Consider the following 19,089-nt stretch of genomic DNA (forward strand, 5'->3'; position numbering starts at 1 on the left):
CTGGGGCTCAGAGTCCCAGGACACAATGGGGTTGGGCACGAATGCCACCTCTGCAGAGCTCGGCTGATTCCCAGCCAGGTGGGCAGAGCACGAATCCCCCTGACTGGAATCCCAGTGCTGGACCCCGAATCCCCCTGACTGGAATCCCAGTGCTGGACCCCGAATCCCCCTGACTGGAATCCCAGTGTTGGACCCTAAATCCCCCCTGACTGGAATCCCAGTGTTGGACCCCAAATCCCCCTGACTGGAATCCCAGTGTTGGACCCCAAATCCCCCTGACTGGAATCCCAGTGTTGGATCCCAAATCCCCCTGACTGGAATCCCAGTGTTGGATCCCAAATCCCCCTGACTGGAATCCCAGTGTTGGACCCTAAATCCCCCCTGACTGGAATCCCAGTGTTGGACCCCAAATCCCCCTGACTGGAATCCCAGTGTTGGACCCCAAATCCCCCTAACTAGAATCCCAGTGTTGGACCCCAAATCCCCCTGACTGGAATCCCAGTGTTGGATCCCAAATCCCCCTGACTGGAATCCCAGTGTTGGACCCTAAATCCCCCCTGACTGGAATCCCAGTGTTGGACCCCAAATCCCCCTGACTGGAATCCCAGTGTTGGACCCCAAATCCCCCTGACTGGAATCCCAGTGTTGGACCCCAAATCCCCCTGACTGGAATCCCAGTGTTGGACCCCAAATCCCCCTGACTGGAATCCCAGTGTTGGACCCCAAATCCCCCTGACTGGAATCCCAGTGTTGGACCCCAGTGGCTTTTGTGGAGGACATGGACCTGGTGTGAGAGTGATGTTCTCTGCTTTGTGCAGTGTTAATGTAGTGATGAGTGAGCTGATGGGAGGATTCAGCTTGATTTAGGGGATGGAGGGAAGGAGACCAGCAAGAATGTTTTTTCCTGTAGAACCTTTTAGTACCAGGACACACAGGTCAAAGATCATTTTCCATATCTTCCTCCCACAATTTCTTAGGAGAAGGGAGACTGGTACTAGGTGCTGCTTACAGGTTTTTTCTTTTCACATGGAGAAATCAGAATTCCAAGCTATCTAAAAATGAAATCAATTCTAATACTGACTTCAGTTGGTGCAATGTTGTACATTAATGATAGAAAAAGGATCCATAGTTATTTGAGGCATTTGGAAACAATACATTTTTTTAACATTTCCTTTGGAATTGTTGTATCACGTGCTTGGGTGTCTCATTGCTGGTTCAGAAAATGCAAATTCAAGCAAGTTTCTAACTCAGTCATGTCAAACAATAGCAATTTTATTGCAATTATGCCCTTAGTTCAGCTAGACTCTATAGTTGTTGATATTTGCTTTTCAGTTTAATTCAGTTTTTTCCATCCAGTAGAAAGCAGATGAAATGTGCGCATAAAGGTTTCCTGAGGTAGATTAGACTCTTTTCCATTTTGAAATATAACGGATCATATTTTCTGTATTTGAGGTCTCATTAGGAAGGTTTTACTAAAATCCAGGGCACACAGTGGCTTTATTTTTTAATAAAGCTCATCATTTTCTTGTAACACAGTAAAAATAAAACACAGGGATGGTTTTCATGGGATGTAATAATTGATGTAGTTAAAATGATCTGGAGAAGAAGGGGCTGAAATGCCTCATGCTTTCTTAAAAGCTGTTTTCTTCCTCATTTTGTATGTAGATGTGAAGCTTGACAAATTACGCAGATGGGAAATTCTCCTTGTTTTTTTACTGGTTTTAAAGCATCCCAGTGAATCTAGAGAGAGACACAAGGCTTGACTAGATCACATAAAGAGATTTTGTTGTAATACAGAGCTAAATTAACCATGTGCATATGAGCCTATGAACTCTGCCTGCTATACTGCAATGATAAAAGTAGTTTTTCTGTAAATGATGATGCATATTTTGTATTCATATTATCCTAAGGCTACAAAACTGTTCATGAGCAAATAACATGTTACATATCAACACAGCCAGTGCTGAAGGAAGGGAATGCTGGCAAAAAGAGATGGGAGATTTTTAGCCATGTGGTTTTAGAGGAGGTTCATGTCTATGCCCTGCACTGCAGGGTTACTTAGGTCACACATTCTCATTCATTAATATCCAAGACCAGGATGAGCAAAATCTGCTGTTAAGTGTTTCCCACTTAAGTGTTTTGTTTGTCATTTTCCATCCTGTTCCATCCAATCTAGATCCCACCAAAAGTATGAAATACCGTTCTGTGCATAAATAAATGGCATTTATTTATTGTGAACCCAGACATCCAAGGTGCCACATGCAGAGTATTCATATGCACACCTTTTGCCAGGTGAAGTAAACCACCAAGTAAACCTCTGCTTGCAATTCATAGCTTTTGATTGTTTTCATCTTTTTTACCTTTTTTTTTTTTTAAATATTTGAAGTGCCCTAAAGTAAACAAACAAGGACAATCACGTCCCTCTTGCGTAATCATCCCAAGCACCAAGGAATGAAGTGCAGACGTGTAAAGGGCTTCATTTAGCTTCATCAGTGTTTACACTATCAGTCATCCTGGCATGGTACAACTCTAGTTCTTTATCATTTTGTCAGGAATTAACCACTGCTAGGGCTGATTATTTATTGAAGATTATTGTTGTCTAAAGTAAAGGGCTCATCTTTTAAATAAACTATAAGCCAGTTTTTCTGCCGGCACATTAGAATTTGCAAGACTCATCTGATGCAGGTAGCCAGAAGCATTTTGTTTGCACATGCCTTTTTGTTTGCTTCAGAACCACTTACTTTTTATGCCTCTCTTTATCTTTCAAAGTGTGTGTTGTGACTGGCATGTTGTTGGCAGTTATTCAAAAGGTAGTTGGGGCACATGTTGTATTCTATCAAAACGTCAGGAACTGATATTTATTTTAATTTAAAAACAAGATACACTCTGTTTTGTGTTTCATTCCTGAATACAGCTGGTTGTTTGATAAAAGGGCTCATGTTGTTAATAGGATTGCAGAAGTCAGTAGATTTCAAGGCACAAAAACTTGATTTTTTTTAATATATATGGCTTTGTTCAAATAAGTGGTGTGCTTTTGTATCCTAAATGGTCTTTGAAATAAGTATGCTTTCCAGTGAATGTTGACTCCTCAAATGAGCAGTTGCTGGGAGAGCTTTTTCTGTGGGTTTGTTACCAGCCAGGATGATTTTGATGGCTCACCTCGTGCTTTGGAGATGCAACTGCTTTCTCTTTGCAAATAAATTCAATGTCAGGAGTGCTACATGTTAGCAAAAATATTTGAGACATTTTTAGATGTTCCAGCCTATCCTGTTCACAGCTGTACTTTCTTCTGATGCCATATTGCCATTCAGGATGCTCGTCCAAAAGTTGTAGGGCACAGAGAATTATGGGCAGGTACATTCAGAGAACTGCAGCAACAAAGGAGGAACAAGGAGCAGAGATCTGTAAAAGGACAAATATATTTTAAAGTTTATACTGGTGGTACTTTGGATTTGAGCCTTCTTTTGCTCTAAATTTAGATTCAAAATCACATCTAGTGCCTGTTAGCACAGTTAAATCCCCTCCCACTCCCTGTCCCCCTCCCTGGGTAGCAAACAGGAGGGAAGGAAGTGGAATCACAGGGTTCTTTCCTACCCAAGCCTTTCTCTGGCCATGGTGGCCTCTTCAGTCTATGAAGCAAAAATATTCCTCTCTGTGTTGCTGGGCCCTGTTTCTACCACAGCTTGTTACCCTAGGATCATTTCCTTCCCTTCAGCACACTGGACATGTGCTTCTCTGGATGGCTGGGACGCTGGGTCAGGCAGAGGGTTTTTTTTCTTTGCTTGGCTGGTTTTTAGGTTTCAAGCTTTTACAGTTTCAACTCAAGAAGGAGATTAATATTGTGACAGTAAGAAAAATGCACAAAATTACACCCACAGCCGAGAATTTGCCTCCTCCAGCTGCTGCAGAAGGGTTACTTGGCAGCTGCTCGCTCGGATACATCAACTCCCATCACACTTGATTAACCCACACAGCTATGGGCCAGCACATTGTTGGCTGACAAGATAAAGTTAAGTTTAATTACTGTTATTTTCACGATGAATGAAGTATTTCCTCCATAGGCTTCAAAAAGTTAGATGAGACAGCCGTCACTGGGAGAGTGGTGAGGAGCTGAAATATGAGACTGCCTTTCAGCTGTGAAGAACAATCTGTGTCTTCCAAGATGATTTTTTTCTTTCTCTCAGACAAATTGTGGCACTGTTAGTGTAACTTAGAAGCTGAGAGATGTCTGTCAGCTGCTTTGACAGCAAAAGCTGACAGATCTAAAGTTCTGTCCAATCTTTCATTTTGCATGGTGTTGATCAGTGGTCTTCTGAGGAAGTATTGAATTTGAAATATTGGATATTCCCTAACATATATAAAGTTAGATTTTTACCCAGTCTCAAGATTTGAATGATTTTCTATCACAGAAAATGTGGCTAAGAGATTCGTTATGCTCTGACGTTCCTAAATATAATCCTGTGGAATGTAAAATTGAAAGATCAGGTAGAACCCCTGTGGTATTTTCAGGAGGAAAAACCTTTTAGCCCTTCTTGGCTGGGCATTTTCCAGCTTCCCTAGCTGTCTTTTGGGTACATAGAACAACTGCAGTCACTTCTACAGAAAAGGTGTCATGCAAAACTGCTTACTCTGAACTTACTCATGAGTTCCTTTCAAAACCACCCTCCCTTCTCTTACTGAACAGTTAATTACTGGGAAATAATTACTGTGCATGAGATGGCGATAGCTTGAAAGGGTGGGAATAGTTTGTTTGTTATTGAGATTTTTGCACTGCACTTTTTTCAGTCTTATAATGCCTTGATGTTTTATGATTTTCCACTGTGCTTTTGCATTACACGATATGGCCAAGGCAGAAATAAACCTAGCGTGCATTTAAATTCTTCTAATCGTGGCTTTTGTGATTTTGAAAAGCTTTGTTGTCAGTGTCTGGATTGTGTTTTGATTCCAGAAGCAGTTATAAGTTCTATTTTAAGTACCTTAGCTCTCGAGTTTACAACGTGCTTCTGCTCAGGGTTTTTTCCTTTATTCCCATTTACAAAAAGCGCTTCCCACTCCTCTGATTTGAGTGTGCTTTAGGAAAACCCCTAATTTTTCAGTTGCAGTAGTTCAAAATAATTGTTCACTGAAGGAAAAAGAGAATGTGGCTGGGGGGATGTTCTGTGGAGTTTGCAGTTAGCTGGGAGAGGATCTACCTGTGGCTGAGCAACCCACAGTAATTGGCACTGCACCGCAGCTGAGAACACTAACGAGTTTGCAGCACTTTCCTTTGCTCTTCTCTTGCCCCTTCCCCTCCAGTCTCTCCAGCCTGGTTCTCTTTAACATCTCCCATGCTTTGCACACCCCTGGGTCTGCAGCCTGCCTGGGGATGCTGCATCAGGTGTAAAGTGTAAGCAGTAATTTGGAGTTTGGCCAGAACACAGGTAGAGCAGTTTGGTGAGTTCTGTGCTACGGTTCTGGGGCAGTGTTGGGAGGACAGTGATTGTTTAAGAGGAAAGCAGTGCCTGATTTGTACCCCTTGAGACCTGGCAATTGACTGGACCCCACGGAGCATCTCCTTCCTGTCACAACAGACATTGCCATGCTGTGGCTGTGCTTTCCTTTTGCCAGGGTAGGATCAAAATGCTCCAATTATTTGGTTGGCCCGTAACCCTCACTAGCAGAGGCTTACCAGAAATGTTTGTGTCCAGAGAATGAACTGTCCTGGCTTCTCTGGCTAGCAACCAGGGAGCCAAAAACAATGGCTAAGAATCATCTGCCCTGTACTAGAGGCTATGGGGATACCTGAAATAGTGCTGGCTTCATTCCAGAGCTTGAGGGAGTAAATCCATTTCAGCCAAGGCAATTCACCTGGCCATTTACTCCACTGCCACATGTCTGGAGAATGCCTTGTTTCATGACTTATTTTCATACCTCAGACTCTGATATTAAAGATCAATAATCAAAGATAACTATGAAACTTGAATTCCAATGACCTTTATTGAAGTAATTTTGTCTGTATTTTCTATACAACAGTAGTTATAGTAATAATAGTAGTTGTTATTATTATCACTAATTGCAATATTAACTGTTATGTTTTTATTTGCTGCAGGCTGGAAATTAAATCCAGTTGTTGGTGCAGTTTATAGTCCAGAGTTCTATGCAGGTAAGGATTGCTTTATGATTGTCCCACTGGCCTTATTTCATTTTAGTATTCTTTAAAACATACAAAAGTATAGAATCTGTGCTTGGTGTGAGGTTTACATTCTTTGTGTGATTCACATTATTTACAAGTCATTCACACATTTGTGATTCAAGATTTTACCTTACCTGGGCATAATAAACTTTATATACAAGATATAGGAATGCCTTTTTATTGGAAAATAGCTAGTATAACATGAAATGTACAGCAATATCCTTGTCTTACATGAGATTTTATTTTATTTTATTTCATATTTTAGTGCAGTCACTTTCTTCCAGGAATTCTTTAAGGAACAACAGCAAAAAAAAATCTTATCTATAAATATATATATATAGAGTACATACATGTATGCAGACATACATAGGTATAGAGTATATGCAATCATAATTTTTTCCTGAGCATTTTTCTTTACATTTTATAGTTAGTTTTTCAGTTTGATGTTTTTGTATTTTAAATCTATATTTTCACCTGTCTGAGACCATATTCTGATTCTGGTTGCAACTTGGAATTACAGATTCAGTTTTTGTCTGCTGGAAGTCAGTCATGGCTAGCAGGAGTTTCTAAATATACTTTAGAAACAGAATTGAATTAGAAACTTACTTGTAGTCTGAAATTTATTCCAGAGGAATTTGAATGCTGCCCACAAACAGCCATCAGGAGAGCATTTTTCATGGATGGTAGTTCAGCATGGGAAGAGGTTGTTGTGTCTGCAGAAGCTGGGGAATCTCCACTCATGGAGATACTTGAGTCTCCAGTTGACAAAGCTGAAAAACTTTTGTTAATTTGAGGGGCTTCAAGAGATGAAAATTGTTGAAAATGATGTTATTACAAACATATAATTGAGGTTAAAAAACAGCTTCTACTGGATAGATAACAATCTTCCAATTAGGGTAAAAGTGGCACAGTATAATAAAAACAACTAACTTGGCATTCATGGAATTGCAGTATTTGGTGCAGGCAGAATTTATTTCCTTGCTGATGTATGTCTGTGTTGAAAACAGGAATTTAACATTGATCTCGTTTGAGTACTTAGTGAACCAGCCCTGAACCTGCATAAATTAGAAAGTCAGAGTTATTAGTCATTTTATATAAATGACTTTGTGTTAATGACAAATATAATAATATTCCCATAGTACAGTAATCAATTTTCTAATACGTATGCAGAATTAACAATCTGACTTATAATTGTCTCATGAAGTAGGGCATGAAGAGTTCACATAGTTTGTAAATTAAAATCAATATTTTCAATCTCTCCTGAAGGTAATTTTCCTAATTTACTGGACTTTTCCCTAACATTTATTTTGTCTTTTAATTATAAAATGGCAGGTTATTGATTTTTTTGTATAACCTCCTGAAGTCCCAAGTGCATTTTTATTGCCAACACTAGGGAGGTATTTGCCCTTCTTAATGAGAATCTTTAATTACCATTAGAAGAGTATTAATTTAATTTTATGAATTATGACACGAACTCCACCACACCTTTGCAGAAAGTTCCATCAAGATACTTCATTTATTTCAGATTTTTTTTCTCTTTATACAAGCACGCAGGTTTGTGTTTGGGTTTTATTGTGTTTTTCAATGCATGTCAAATGCATTTGATTTATATTGACTAAAATGATATCTCTTCCATTTAAGCATATAAACTTTCTTTTAAACAATTTAATTAAAATTGTGCAGATCTTCTAAAGTTGTTAGGAAATTAAACAGTAAAACAACACTGCAATTCTTGGATTTCAGAATAGAGCACTTTGACTTATGTTTACTTTTGGGTTCCCTCCACCACCTTTCTCAGAGAAGAAGCAATTGAATTTTTGAAGATTATAAAATTAGAGATGTGATTTTTAAGACAGAGTTCTACTTGTTTACTTTACTTATTGTCTCCAGCACTGTCATGACAAAACTGCACCAACTTTTTCACAGTCAGTGCAAGAAGTTCCTTTAGCTCCTAATAAATGATGAAAAATTTGGCCACTTCTGAAATAAAGATGATACATCTACAGAGAAACTGTTGATTTAAAGTACCTTTAATCTTCATAAATAAGTGAAAAACAGAAGGTTATACAAAGCTGTCAGGATGGCACTGATGAATGGCAAATTCCCCCGTTTCTCAATTGCCGGCGGCGCCGCAGCCGCGAGGCTTCCCCGTATTGTACATCAAATCTGCCAACTCATTTCTGTGATTAAATATTCCATCAGTGCGGGCTGGAAGGCGGTAAAGCTTAACAAGATTCATAAGATGCACCACTTGAATACACATAACTCACTTCCTTGGATGGAGAGCACCCCGCATGCACAGGAAAATTAGAATTGAGTTAAATTACTCCGTAAGACAAGATCAATAGGGAAAGGAGACGATCCCCTAATGCAATGCAAATCTAAGATATAGTTATGTCCTGACAACTTGAAGCAGACAATTAAAGTCAAATAGGGAGGAACGCAATGTAAATCAACCCTAAAACCTTGAAGATAATGGTAAACAGTAGGACCAGTGACATGATTGTTATAGCTTGGGGTTTTTGGAGGGTACGCTTCTGTGAAGAAAAACCTTTATTGAGAAAACGCGTGGCAGCTAAAAATGGGGACTCCCAAATGCACAACAGACCCTGTGGTAGGAAAGTATTACTTGGGGAGTGCAAAATACTGTATATTTACAAAGCACTATGGATTTCTCTTCCTGGATTTCCCTTCTAAGGCTGTTTTTGTGCCTGTGAAATGCTTGTGCTGCAGTAAATTACAGTGCTCTGGCAGTGTGGCTCTTTAGGCGTGGTGGCCTTGGTGTGGATTTCCAGAAACACATTTGGGAAGGGCCCTCAGGAGACTCCTGCTGCACTTCCAGGGCCTAGCAAGGCTCCACGATGGCCACCAGTTCCTGCCCTTCCCACCTTTCTGCTGGGAAGTCTTAAAATTATATTTCACAGAAAACTAAAGGGCATTTATTTTTTGTTTAACATTTCCAGCTTTTCACAGAATTGCATTTTTCTGTATATGATCATGGATAGGAAATTGTAAAAAAGATGACTTATGTCCGCAGTCTCCCTCTAGTAAATAAAAGGTTTTCCTTAAGGGTTTCCCCTTTTAAGGGGGTTTTCCTCTTATGAGAAAGGAATGCTTAGTGGAGTTGTGTTATCAATTTCTTATCTTTTCCAGTAAAATACTTATTAAATTCTTAGGTAGGTCCTAATAAGGAAATTTGTAGGAAGCACTCTGTGATTTGTCTCACAAAGTCTTCATAGAAACTGGGATAATTTTTTCATCCGGTTGTATCTCCATCCAGTTTTAAATACATCCCACAGTTTTCCTGTATTTAAGTTAGAGTCTGTTCTTTTCCCCATACACTCATTTATGGCTGGGAAAATACAGACTTGCAGCTGGGTTTCTTTACTAGGTATGCTCTGGTACTTTCTTTGTTTCTGCAGTTTGTTATAATATCATTTTCACCTGCTTATTTTTATATAGTGTATATTTTATCTGTAATACCAAGCCTTTCTTTCTGCCTCAGGCAGTCTGACAGCCAAGTTCCATGTTGTTCCTTTCAGTTATTGCAGATCTTTTTGTTTTTCTCTTTTGGGCTTTGGAACAATGAATTTTTGAGCAATCTCTTGCACTCTCCTTATTGAAATATAGAATATTGTTGCACCTGTGTTACTACAACAGATCAGGCCTGTACAGCAGGTAGCTTGAGACACAGTAAGGCCACTTTAAAAGACTTTTTTTATTCCTGGCAGAAAACAGTTTTGTTATACCTGTTGGAGAGACTCATTTTTGGCAGTTCCCAAATGCAAGGTGAGGGAAAAGATGTTACAGAACTTACCTGGAAATCTAATGAATACTCTTTCAGAGAACAGGGGAATTCACAGTAACTCACATGAGAAGATATTCTTTTCTGGTCATAACCAAAACCAATATTTCAGAAATTTCAAGATTTTAGTTGACAGTGGAAAAAGAAAGGACTGAAGATTAGAGGTGAAGAACAATTATAGCACAGCTGAGTGGAAAGCAGAAGATCCCATCCTTCTTTTACTTAAGGCACTGTTATTTTTCCTGAGTTTTATTAAGTTCTAGGAGTTTCAGGAGATACTTTCAAGTCATCCCACATAGCTGAGTAGTTGTATTCACTTCATTAATATCCTTAACCCAGTGAAGACTATTGTAAGCACCCAGTTTCTTGAGCAGTTATTCCATGAGCACTGGTAAAATTTTCCCCATCACTCAAAATGAAAGAGAGGGGAAGAGTCTGTGCATTTTTAACTATTTTATAAGGCCTCAGAAGACAGAGAAGTTTTAGATGCCCGGGGCCTTTTGACATTTGGAAGTCAGCAGCATCCACCAACAATCAGATTTTGTAACAAACTTATTTCAAACATTCATTCAAAAGTTTGGAATAGAATGTTACATATAATTAGAAGTAAAGGACTACCATAGCAATATATATAAAACCATGCCCTTAAGTAAGATGAGTCCAGAGGAAGAGGGTTCCTGTACACTTGCTAATACTAATTCTCTTTGTTCATGTCTTAAAGCATCTATTTCTGGAGTGTAAGAGCACCTGGGATTCATTTCATCTTTCTAGTGTTTCTCTTTGAATTTAAATGAGTCTTGCATAAGCTCAGCAAATACCCTAGAAACACTTCTCAGTGTTTGGAGTTTGGGAAGCTGAATTATATGCTTGCACAGCATTCTAATCCTGGGGTAAAAGTTCACTCTGCCGTTTCTCTAAAGCAGAATTTTTCTAAAAGCTGTCTGTCACTCCATAGATTAACTCATTTTACCATTTGATTACATACACTTGGTTTCAAACTTTGCTATTGACTAAGCAGGTTTTCCTAAATAAATATATTTGCAGTAGTGTTAGATAAGCAGCCTAGTTTTCTAACTACAGTCAAATAATTATTGTTTAATATTCCACCTGTGCTGTATAGGTGCTTCTTTTCAAAGTATAACACACAGCTGTAAGTGGTGTTTCAGAAATCATAATGTTAAAAGTACCATCATACAGATGAGGAGTTCCTAGGTAGATTTACAACAGTGATGACAGCTAATGCATTTCTAAAACTCTGTGGAGCTTTTACAAGCCATTATAGAGGAAATCCTGTTTTATGAAAGATAAATAAAGCCAGTAGAAAAATGGAATTCAGCATCTGCACTAGCTATTTACTAAAATAAATAAATAAATAATAATAATCCAGAATTAATTATGCCTTATGCTACATTATAATAATTTCTTCATTAAAATGTATACCCTCATGGAAACTAAACAAGGCTTATTCAAAGCTAATGCCAATGACTTATTTTTATAAACATTAATTTAGTCAGTTGGTTATATATTTAAATCTGGAGCAGGATTTATCTACCTATACTCACCATTGATTTGAAGTCTGCACATTTTTAAAGAGATGACCACAGATACTGTCAATGTCACCCTTTGGAAGGTGTTTATCTTGGATTTATATCACACAGGATATACTTAGCATTTGATACTCTTCTATGTGATCTCTAGAAGAAATTCCATGCATTTGATTATTTAATTGTAGATAAAATTAACTGTAGATACGGTTTATGCCAGAAGGCAGGAAACTGTTAAGAAGGGAGTTTTTGCTTCTTCACTGTAAAAGTCTGTGAGTTCTGACCCCAGTCTAGTATGAGGAACCATTTGATACTGAGTGATGGATTTGTTCACAAACAGGATCAGTAAAACCAGAGAATCTGTATTTGCTGAAAGGTGGAGTGCTTTCAAAATAGGGGAAAGAATGTGTTTGGGGGTGGGTGGTTGGATCTGTTTGCTTGGCGGTAAAATCTTGCTGAGATGTAGGACTTGATCTGATGGCCATGTTTCCATGTTTCTCCTGAGTTCACCTAGTAGTTTTCCTTGTTTTTAGATTTTACTTAACCCAAAAGAAAGCCTTCTAAGCAAGCAGGATCTGTACTGTCCTTTTTTGTCATTGTGTTGTTTCTAAGTTCTTGTGTTCGTTCAGATGTTCTTATTGTGGATATAACTGACCAAATTTTAAAGGGCCAAAAGAAGTTAACTACTGTTCCTTAATCATAAAGAAAATCTTTAAAGATAAATTATCCTTGGGCTTCTCTTCCATCATTCTGGTGCTTAGTGAAAATGTGTTCTATAGCTGCCTGGTTAGTGAGACCTAAAAGTAGTTAAATAACAAAGGTGACAGCCTCTCCAGACTGTGTATGCTGTAGGTTTTGAGGCTGGCTATAAATCCAGCTGTTTCAGAGCTACTGCTCTCTCAACAATTACTTGGGCAGCAGGGGTGAGCCTGGGTAGGCACTGCCTGGGCCTGAGCTAAGGCTGCAAGATGCATTTTTAGAGCAAAACTGAGGCTGTAATCCAAGCACCAGCCATGGATAGATGTAAAAAGCACTGGCTTAAGGAACTCTCAGAGGAAAATTTTAGACAAACTGCAAGGTCATCACTAAAACATTTGTTTGTCCAGAGCCGGGTGGGATATTTGCAATGCTAGATAAGTTGTAGCAGTTATGTGGAGGAATAAATTCCTCTGATTAGAAGAATAACCAAGTTAGGAAGATCCATGTCTTAGGATGGACAGTCAGGCAGACAAACTATTCTGAAATGTAAAGTAATCAAGTAATATATGAAATGTAAAGTTAATACAGTTAAGTGGAATGGAAAACAACTCTGCTCTGTGTTAAACCTTGATTACATCTCTAAATTAATGCCAAAGCAGTTTAAGACTATGGTTAATTGTATTCCAAACATATTGCTAATGTTTTCTCTTTCTTCTTACACATTTTTTCCCCATTTTGGACATTGGAGGACAGGATCCCCAATATGCACTGTAATTGCATTTCATAATATTTATTGAGAGTAACTTTCAAAATACAGTTTTCATTCATTTATTTGTTGTGGAAGTAGCTGAGAGGGGGATGTGCTTTACAAGCTTTACAAGCTCTGTTGGTTTGGTGCTCTCATATTTTCTTTGGACATCTCCAAGCATAGAATTGCTTCTAGTAAAAGTGAGTGCTTTGGAAACTTTAGAAACATTGCATTACCATTTTTGTAATGATTTTTCATGCTCCTGAAATTCTGGAACCTGTCTGGGCTAGGAAAGAAATAGACTAGCTAAAGCCAGGATTATGCATGATGATTCAATTTTTGGTCTTTTATATTCTCAGCTTGTCATTCAGAATAGAATTTTATTTATAAGTCAGAACCAGCATTCACTGGTGTAAGCAAAGAGAACTGAGGGATTAGTAATTTGCATCTCTGCATCTAATTGCATTAGATTTGCATCTCTGTCTTATAGATTTACTGAAATAGGTAATTTACACAGAAAATAGTGTCTTGACACAATATGAGAGGATAAAGTATAAACACATCCACTTGTAATCCCTGCAGGGCCATGTTGAAATTGTAGTGTTTGTGTTTGGGCAGAAAGGCTCCAGTTTCATCTGTTCTGTGATTCTTTTCCTGTTGCAATCTTTATTCAACAGGCAGACATATGAATGCAACCCATTTTAGTTATCAGCAGAACATGAGTGCATTTTGTATATTCTCAAGTATCCTCTTTCAAGAAGAGTATCGTTCCAGCTCAGAGTTTACTTCAGAAGTTTATGCTTGGGAATTTCTCCCATGTTTTTTCTCCAAGTTACAAGTGAAGCAAGAATTAGCCATCATTTACCTGCTTACCTGCTATGTCTGCTAGGGGACCTAGAAATATGAGGAAAAAAGACTTGACTTTTGAAAGATTCTGAACAACTTCAGTGGGATGCACGTCCCAGTATAAAATAATGGCACTGAATGTCACAGAGTTTATGTTCACCTGAGGTTGTAGAGAGACATCTTATAGTAAATATATTTTACAGGAAATCCTGATGGTACCACTCTTTTTTTTTTTTTTTTTTTTATGACTACATAATGCACGTCCAGTTTTTAGACTTTTCTGGTGACAGAACTTACACTTGGACGCCAATGATAAAGCTCACTAAGGAGCACAGATAAACTCTCTAAGCATGGTGCAAATTTTGGTACAAGCACCAGTTGAATTTGTACAATTTAGTTTCAGTTTAGTTACCAGACAAGAAATGCCTGTGGCTGATAAATGATTTTAAAAGTATTTTGGAAAGGGCAGATTGCTGCAATTGCTTTACTTTGTGAATGGAAACATTACATGAATTGCTCCTGCAGAGCAGCCAGTCTATGGGAAGGCTGACTTGTTAATTAAATTGGAAACAAATCAGTCACACAGTGCGTTTTTAAGCAGGCAGGAGGAGGAGAGATCCCTGTTCCTGTGGGATGAGTTCTATATCCTACAGAGGGAAGAGGTGGGGAAAAGGGGAGTTAGGAAGGATTATCTCATACCAGAGCTGCAAACTTTGTTGCTTCTCAGATTTTTACTTGCATGATATTGACATCTTCCAATCCCAATTTGTGACAGTATCCTGGATACTGCAGAGGAATAACTGGGGAGAGAGGTCTGTTTCCCAAAAGCTGGGAAGTGGATGATATGGGCAGCAAAGAATAATTGGAAGGGTGGCTTACAAATGATGTTTGCTGTAGCATTCATTGCTGTTCCCTGAATCAGTGCCACAGTTTGTTGGGTGGTTTGAGGACAATAAAGAAACATCCACTATGCTTAGAAAAGTGATGGAAAGGAAAATTAATGTCTTAAATAGAATTTTTGGATGGAGAGGTCCCAGGAAATGTCTTAGAGACACATATCTTCACTGCCTGTTTTTTTTCTCCTCCCTCTATTTTAAACAATGTATGTCAGGTTATATGTGAGTCAGGGACTTACTACATAAATGTATGTATAGAGCACAGATTCTCATTACCAGCAGCAAGCACACCCAGGCTGTTCAATAATTGAATATATTTCAGGTTTGCTGTCAGGAGGGGTTTGGACTTAGGAAAATCAACTTTAGACATCAACTACTTTAGATTTTCCTCCCTACCCTCTTGTTTAAGTGAAACTATATGTAAGCTTTGGTGGGATTAAACATAGGTTTTGTTTAAATTTTTAACATATTGGAAGAAAGGAGGCATGGGGTTTGGGGTTATGTTACTTTTTTCTTTGTTAATAATGGATAAAACAATCCAGTGTATCAACACAACCATCCATAAGTGGTTGTGTTAAAATCTGAAGGCTATTATTCAATTTATAGAGATCCCAGATAACTGAAGGCCCTCAAAGAGCACTTCTTTTTGAATTAACAGCATATTTAAAAGCATGCTAAGTCTGTGTAGTTGACTATTGATATTGAAGGGCTAAGAGAGCACTTAACTACTATTATGTATTCAAGAGAGAGGTTGTAGAGACTCTCTTTAAATTCCCTAGTCAGAAGGGACAATAGAAGCTAACATGCACTATTACTGCACAACAGGAGCCTTTTATTAGGTCTTTCTGGTCCATTTCTGTGAGATATTTTGAAATAATCCATCACAGAACAATATTTCAGACCAGAACAAAAATAATGCTATTTTTGTCTGAAAATGCCAATATTCAATTACACTTTTAGAACAGTAAACCAAGAGAAGACATGTATTGCTTATGAGGATCCTTGATATACTTATACAAATCTCCTGCTTTCTTAATGAGAGATGCAGCTTTAGCATTTTGTTCATGAATTGAACACCAAAGTCTTGAGGAATAATAGCTGTTGCAAAAGGCACAAAGGAAAAGAGTGATCAGAATGATCAGAACTAACTCAGGGAGAACTGGCTGTCATCCAGCTGGACTGGCAGGAAAAGAAAATGAAAAAAACAACCACTGAATTCAATAAAGGATGGGGTTTTCGTTTAGATTTAGTTTAGGCTCTTAAAATAACAGTTAATAATAATGCAGGCAAAATGAGACTCAAATAGCTTCATTTTTCAATCACTTTTTCCTGTGGCTTTGTTTGGATTTCTTTGTTTGTAAATAGTATTAAAGAATGGATGAGCTGGTGCTTCGCTGTGAGAGGCAGTAAGAAGCTCCTTCTGGTAATACAATAGAAAAAGTATGTGTAAAGAGCAGCTGATTTACCTGGAAAGCTGAGAGTACAATGGATTAGAGTAATGGAATCATCACTAAATCTCCTTGTGTGTAGTAAGTTACTTAGTTCCTGTATTACAAATGTTCATTTTATCCACCTGTGCACTAAACCCCAGTGCAGCCCAGCCCTGAATATTGAGGTGGTCAATTCCTGCCACTGAAAATGCTTCTGTGCTTCCCCTGGTTGTGAAGGCAGCAGCTGGATGCTGTGAGAACTCGGCACCCTTGTCACCTCCCAGCTCTCCCAAGAGCTTTCTGTGAAACTGTGCTGCCCTGGGATTCCTGGAGCGAGAAGAACATTGTCCCCCCGTGTCTCACTTTGTGTCCCAGGGCAAATCCCCAGCAAGCAACACCTCTCCTTTTTTGTAATTCCCCCCCAGAATTCTTGGAGAATAAATACCAGCACTGTAAATTGGAAACTTTTGGTCCATGAGCCAAGGTACTCATGCCATGTGTACGGTGAGGTGGTGCATTGTAGGCTCAGGTGCTGTGTCATGATATAGAAACTTCAAACCATTGCCAGGAAAGCTTTCTAGAAGTTTCATCTGCTTCCTGGGACAGGAGAGAGCTGGGCCCATAATTGAGGCCTTGCACCATTGTTAATTTTACACCAACGGTATGATTTTAACTAATGGTATATGGTTTTTTTTCTGCAGAAAATGTTATTTCAATTTATACTTCCTCAAACAATACCATGAGACATTCCAGCTAATTGTGTAAATTCTTTTCAACTAATTGCAGATCTGTGTTTCTGAGCTTCCTGTAGTGCTGGCTACATGGTGGTTTGAGTTAAAAGCTATTTTTAACAGCAGGGGTTTAAAAATCCTTTATAATTTAGTGGGTGAGCCATCATGTCGATCCTTGGTGTTACTTCTTGGCTCTTTGAGGATTTGAAAAATACAGTGACTTTTTTAGCTGTTTTACATGAGGCAGTGAGTATTCTGCAGCACCACGAGTACGTTGGTATTTCTATAGATGAGTTTATCTGCATCATGTAAATAACTGTACACAAAAAACTTATTTTTGAAAGTATGAAAAAATGATGGGAAATGCATTTAGTCAGAGATCTTGAAACCACTGGGAACTGAATTTTAAATATTCTAACAATATTAATGACTAGCACATCACTTTTTTCCACAGTCCTGAATATTTTTAGAGTAATTATTTCTCAAAATAACAGTGGTGCTTCAGCAAAGGACCTCATCAAACAGCACATCCTTAATCATGGGCTGGAGGAGAAAACAGTGGAAGAAGAGAAGGATGAGTGGGAATGGTCTTTGATCTTGGGATGTCTGGTTTTGTCCGTGCTGCCAGGCAGCATTCCAGGGTCTCTGCAATGCCCCTGCCTCCAGGCTGGTCCCCCCAGTATCCCCTCTGCCACTGCTCCCTCAAAACTTTATATTAAAATCCTCTTAAAAAAAAAAAAAAAATAACACCCACAAATCCTTTATTCCATCACACTAGAATTTAGTGTTCTGGAGGAAAAATACTCTTTTTTTTTTTTTCCATTGAGGAATTTATAGATTGTTTCTCTGTTCTGAGGTTTATCCAAGATCTTAGTGTAAATAATTCAGTCATCCCTCAGTTGTATGAATTGCAGTTGAAATACTTTTAATACCAAAATTAGATGCAGAAGAAAGAATCTTTTCTTACTAAAGTAGATTAAAAAGTTCTATATTTTTTTCTAACAAACTCTAATAATAATGTTTTCGTTATCAGTATTAATATTATGTACAAATTCAAAGGCAGATTGTCAAAATATAATTAGAAGGCTCTGTGCAAGAAATTAAATACACTCTAGTAGCAGAGATGAAAAAAGCATCTGTTTTGAAGTACTTTAATTAGAAATTAGATTACTAGAGTAGGGAAATAAGATTTGTATGAGATGAAATCAGAAAAAATATAAGATTATTAGCTACAAAGAGTAGGAAAATACCTATGGAGCATGGAGGAAGCCAAGTGTTACCTAGAATTTATGGTGAATAATGTAAAAAACCTATAATCTTTGATTTCTAAAAATCTTTTCCTCTGTTTTCTAGACATACTTGAAGTCATTATAGTTAGATTGTTCTTAAAACCTGATGGAAATGAGTGATTTTCCTCATGTGTTTCTCTCAGCTGGATCAATGCCTCTGGGTCTTCAGCTCACTTTCATTTGCAGGCTTCTGTAGTAGCTCGGGTTTTGAGGCATCTGTGGTGTTAAATTCTTCCATATTCCAATGTCTCCAGTCCTGGAGTCAAACAAGTGTGTGGATAGGGCTTATTTATTTATTTTATATTTAACCTGAAAATCCTGCATGTAATTAGGATCTCAATAGCTGCATGTTCATTTGCCAGCTTCCACACAAGGGCTGAAGGCTGAGATATCAATGCAGACAATGATGTGTTGTCTTAAAGTAAGGGGGGAAATGAGCTTGTTTTATGTTCTATCTTTTATATTTGCTATGGGTGGCTGAAAAAAAGCAAGCATCTCTAAATCCTGTTAGTTAGGGGTGTGCTATTGTCTGGGAAGGTTAGAAGCATTGTAATTAATGAGATTTCCAGTAGTCACAGTCTTAGTTAAACAGTATAAATTACAAGAATTGTTTTATTACTCTTCAATATTTCCAATATTTCTCCTTTAAGTGGCAGCTGCAAGCAACAATCAAAGAACTGGTTAATGGCAGAATTTTTTTTAAAATATATTTTGAGAGAACTCTGGCCCAGTGAATGGAAGTTGAGAATTGCTCCTGTAATACTGTGGAAAATGTGCCTACCATTTGTAATTAATTCTGGTCTTCCAAACAGACTGGACTCAACTCAGTGCAATTCCATTGCATGTCAATGCACAATGTCTAAAGTTTCACAAATCTCCAGCAAGATTTGATGGGTTGGAATTGTGTGATTCACAAATGCTGACAGCTT

General features: G+C 38.2%; 1 protein-coding gene across 21 annotated transcripts in view; it reads left to right on the forward strand.

Moving 5' to 3' along the window:
• The window catches only part of RBFOX1 (RNA binding fox-1 homolog 1), a 1,013,650-nt gene that overhangs the window by 929,739 nt on the left and 64,822 nt on the right, over positions 1-19,089 (forward strand). For all 21 annotated transcript variants that reach the window (XM_053957185.1, XM_053957186.1, XM_053957196.1 and 18 more), the window contains one exon: positions 6,089-6,142. In XM_053957185.1, coding sequence (XP_053813160.1) covers positions 6,089-6,142 — 54 coding nt within the window. The remainder of the gene's footprint in view (positions 1-6,088; positions 6,143-19,089) is intronic.

This window comes from Vidua chalybeata, chromosome 16 (assembly GCF_026979565.1).
Source record: "Vidua chalybeata isolate OUT-0048 chromosome 16, bVidCha1 merged haplotype, whole genome shotgun sequence".
Lineage (NCBI taxonomy): Eukaryota > Metazoa > Chordata > Aves > Passeriformes > Viduidae > Vidua > Vidua chalybeata.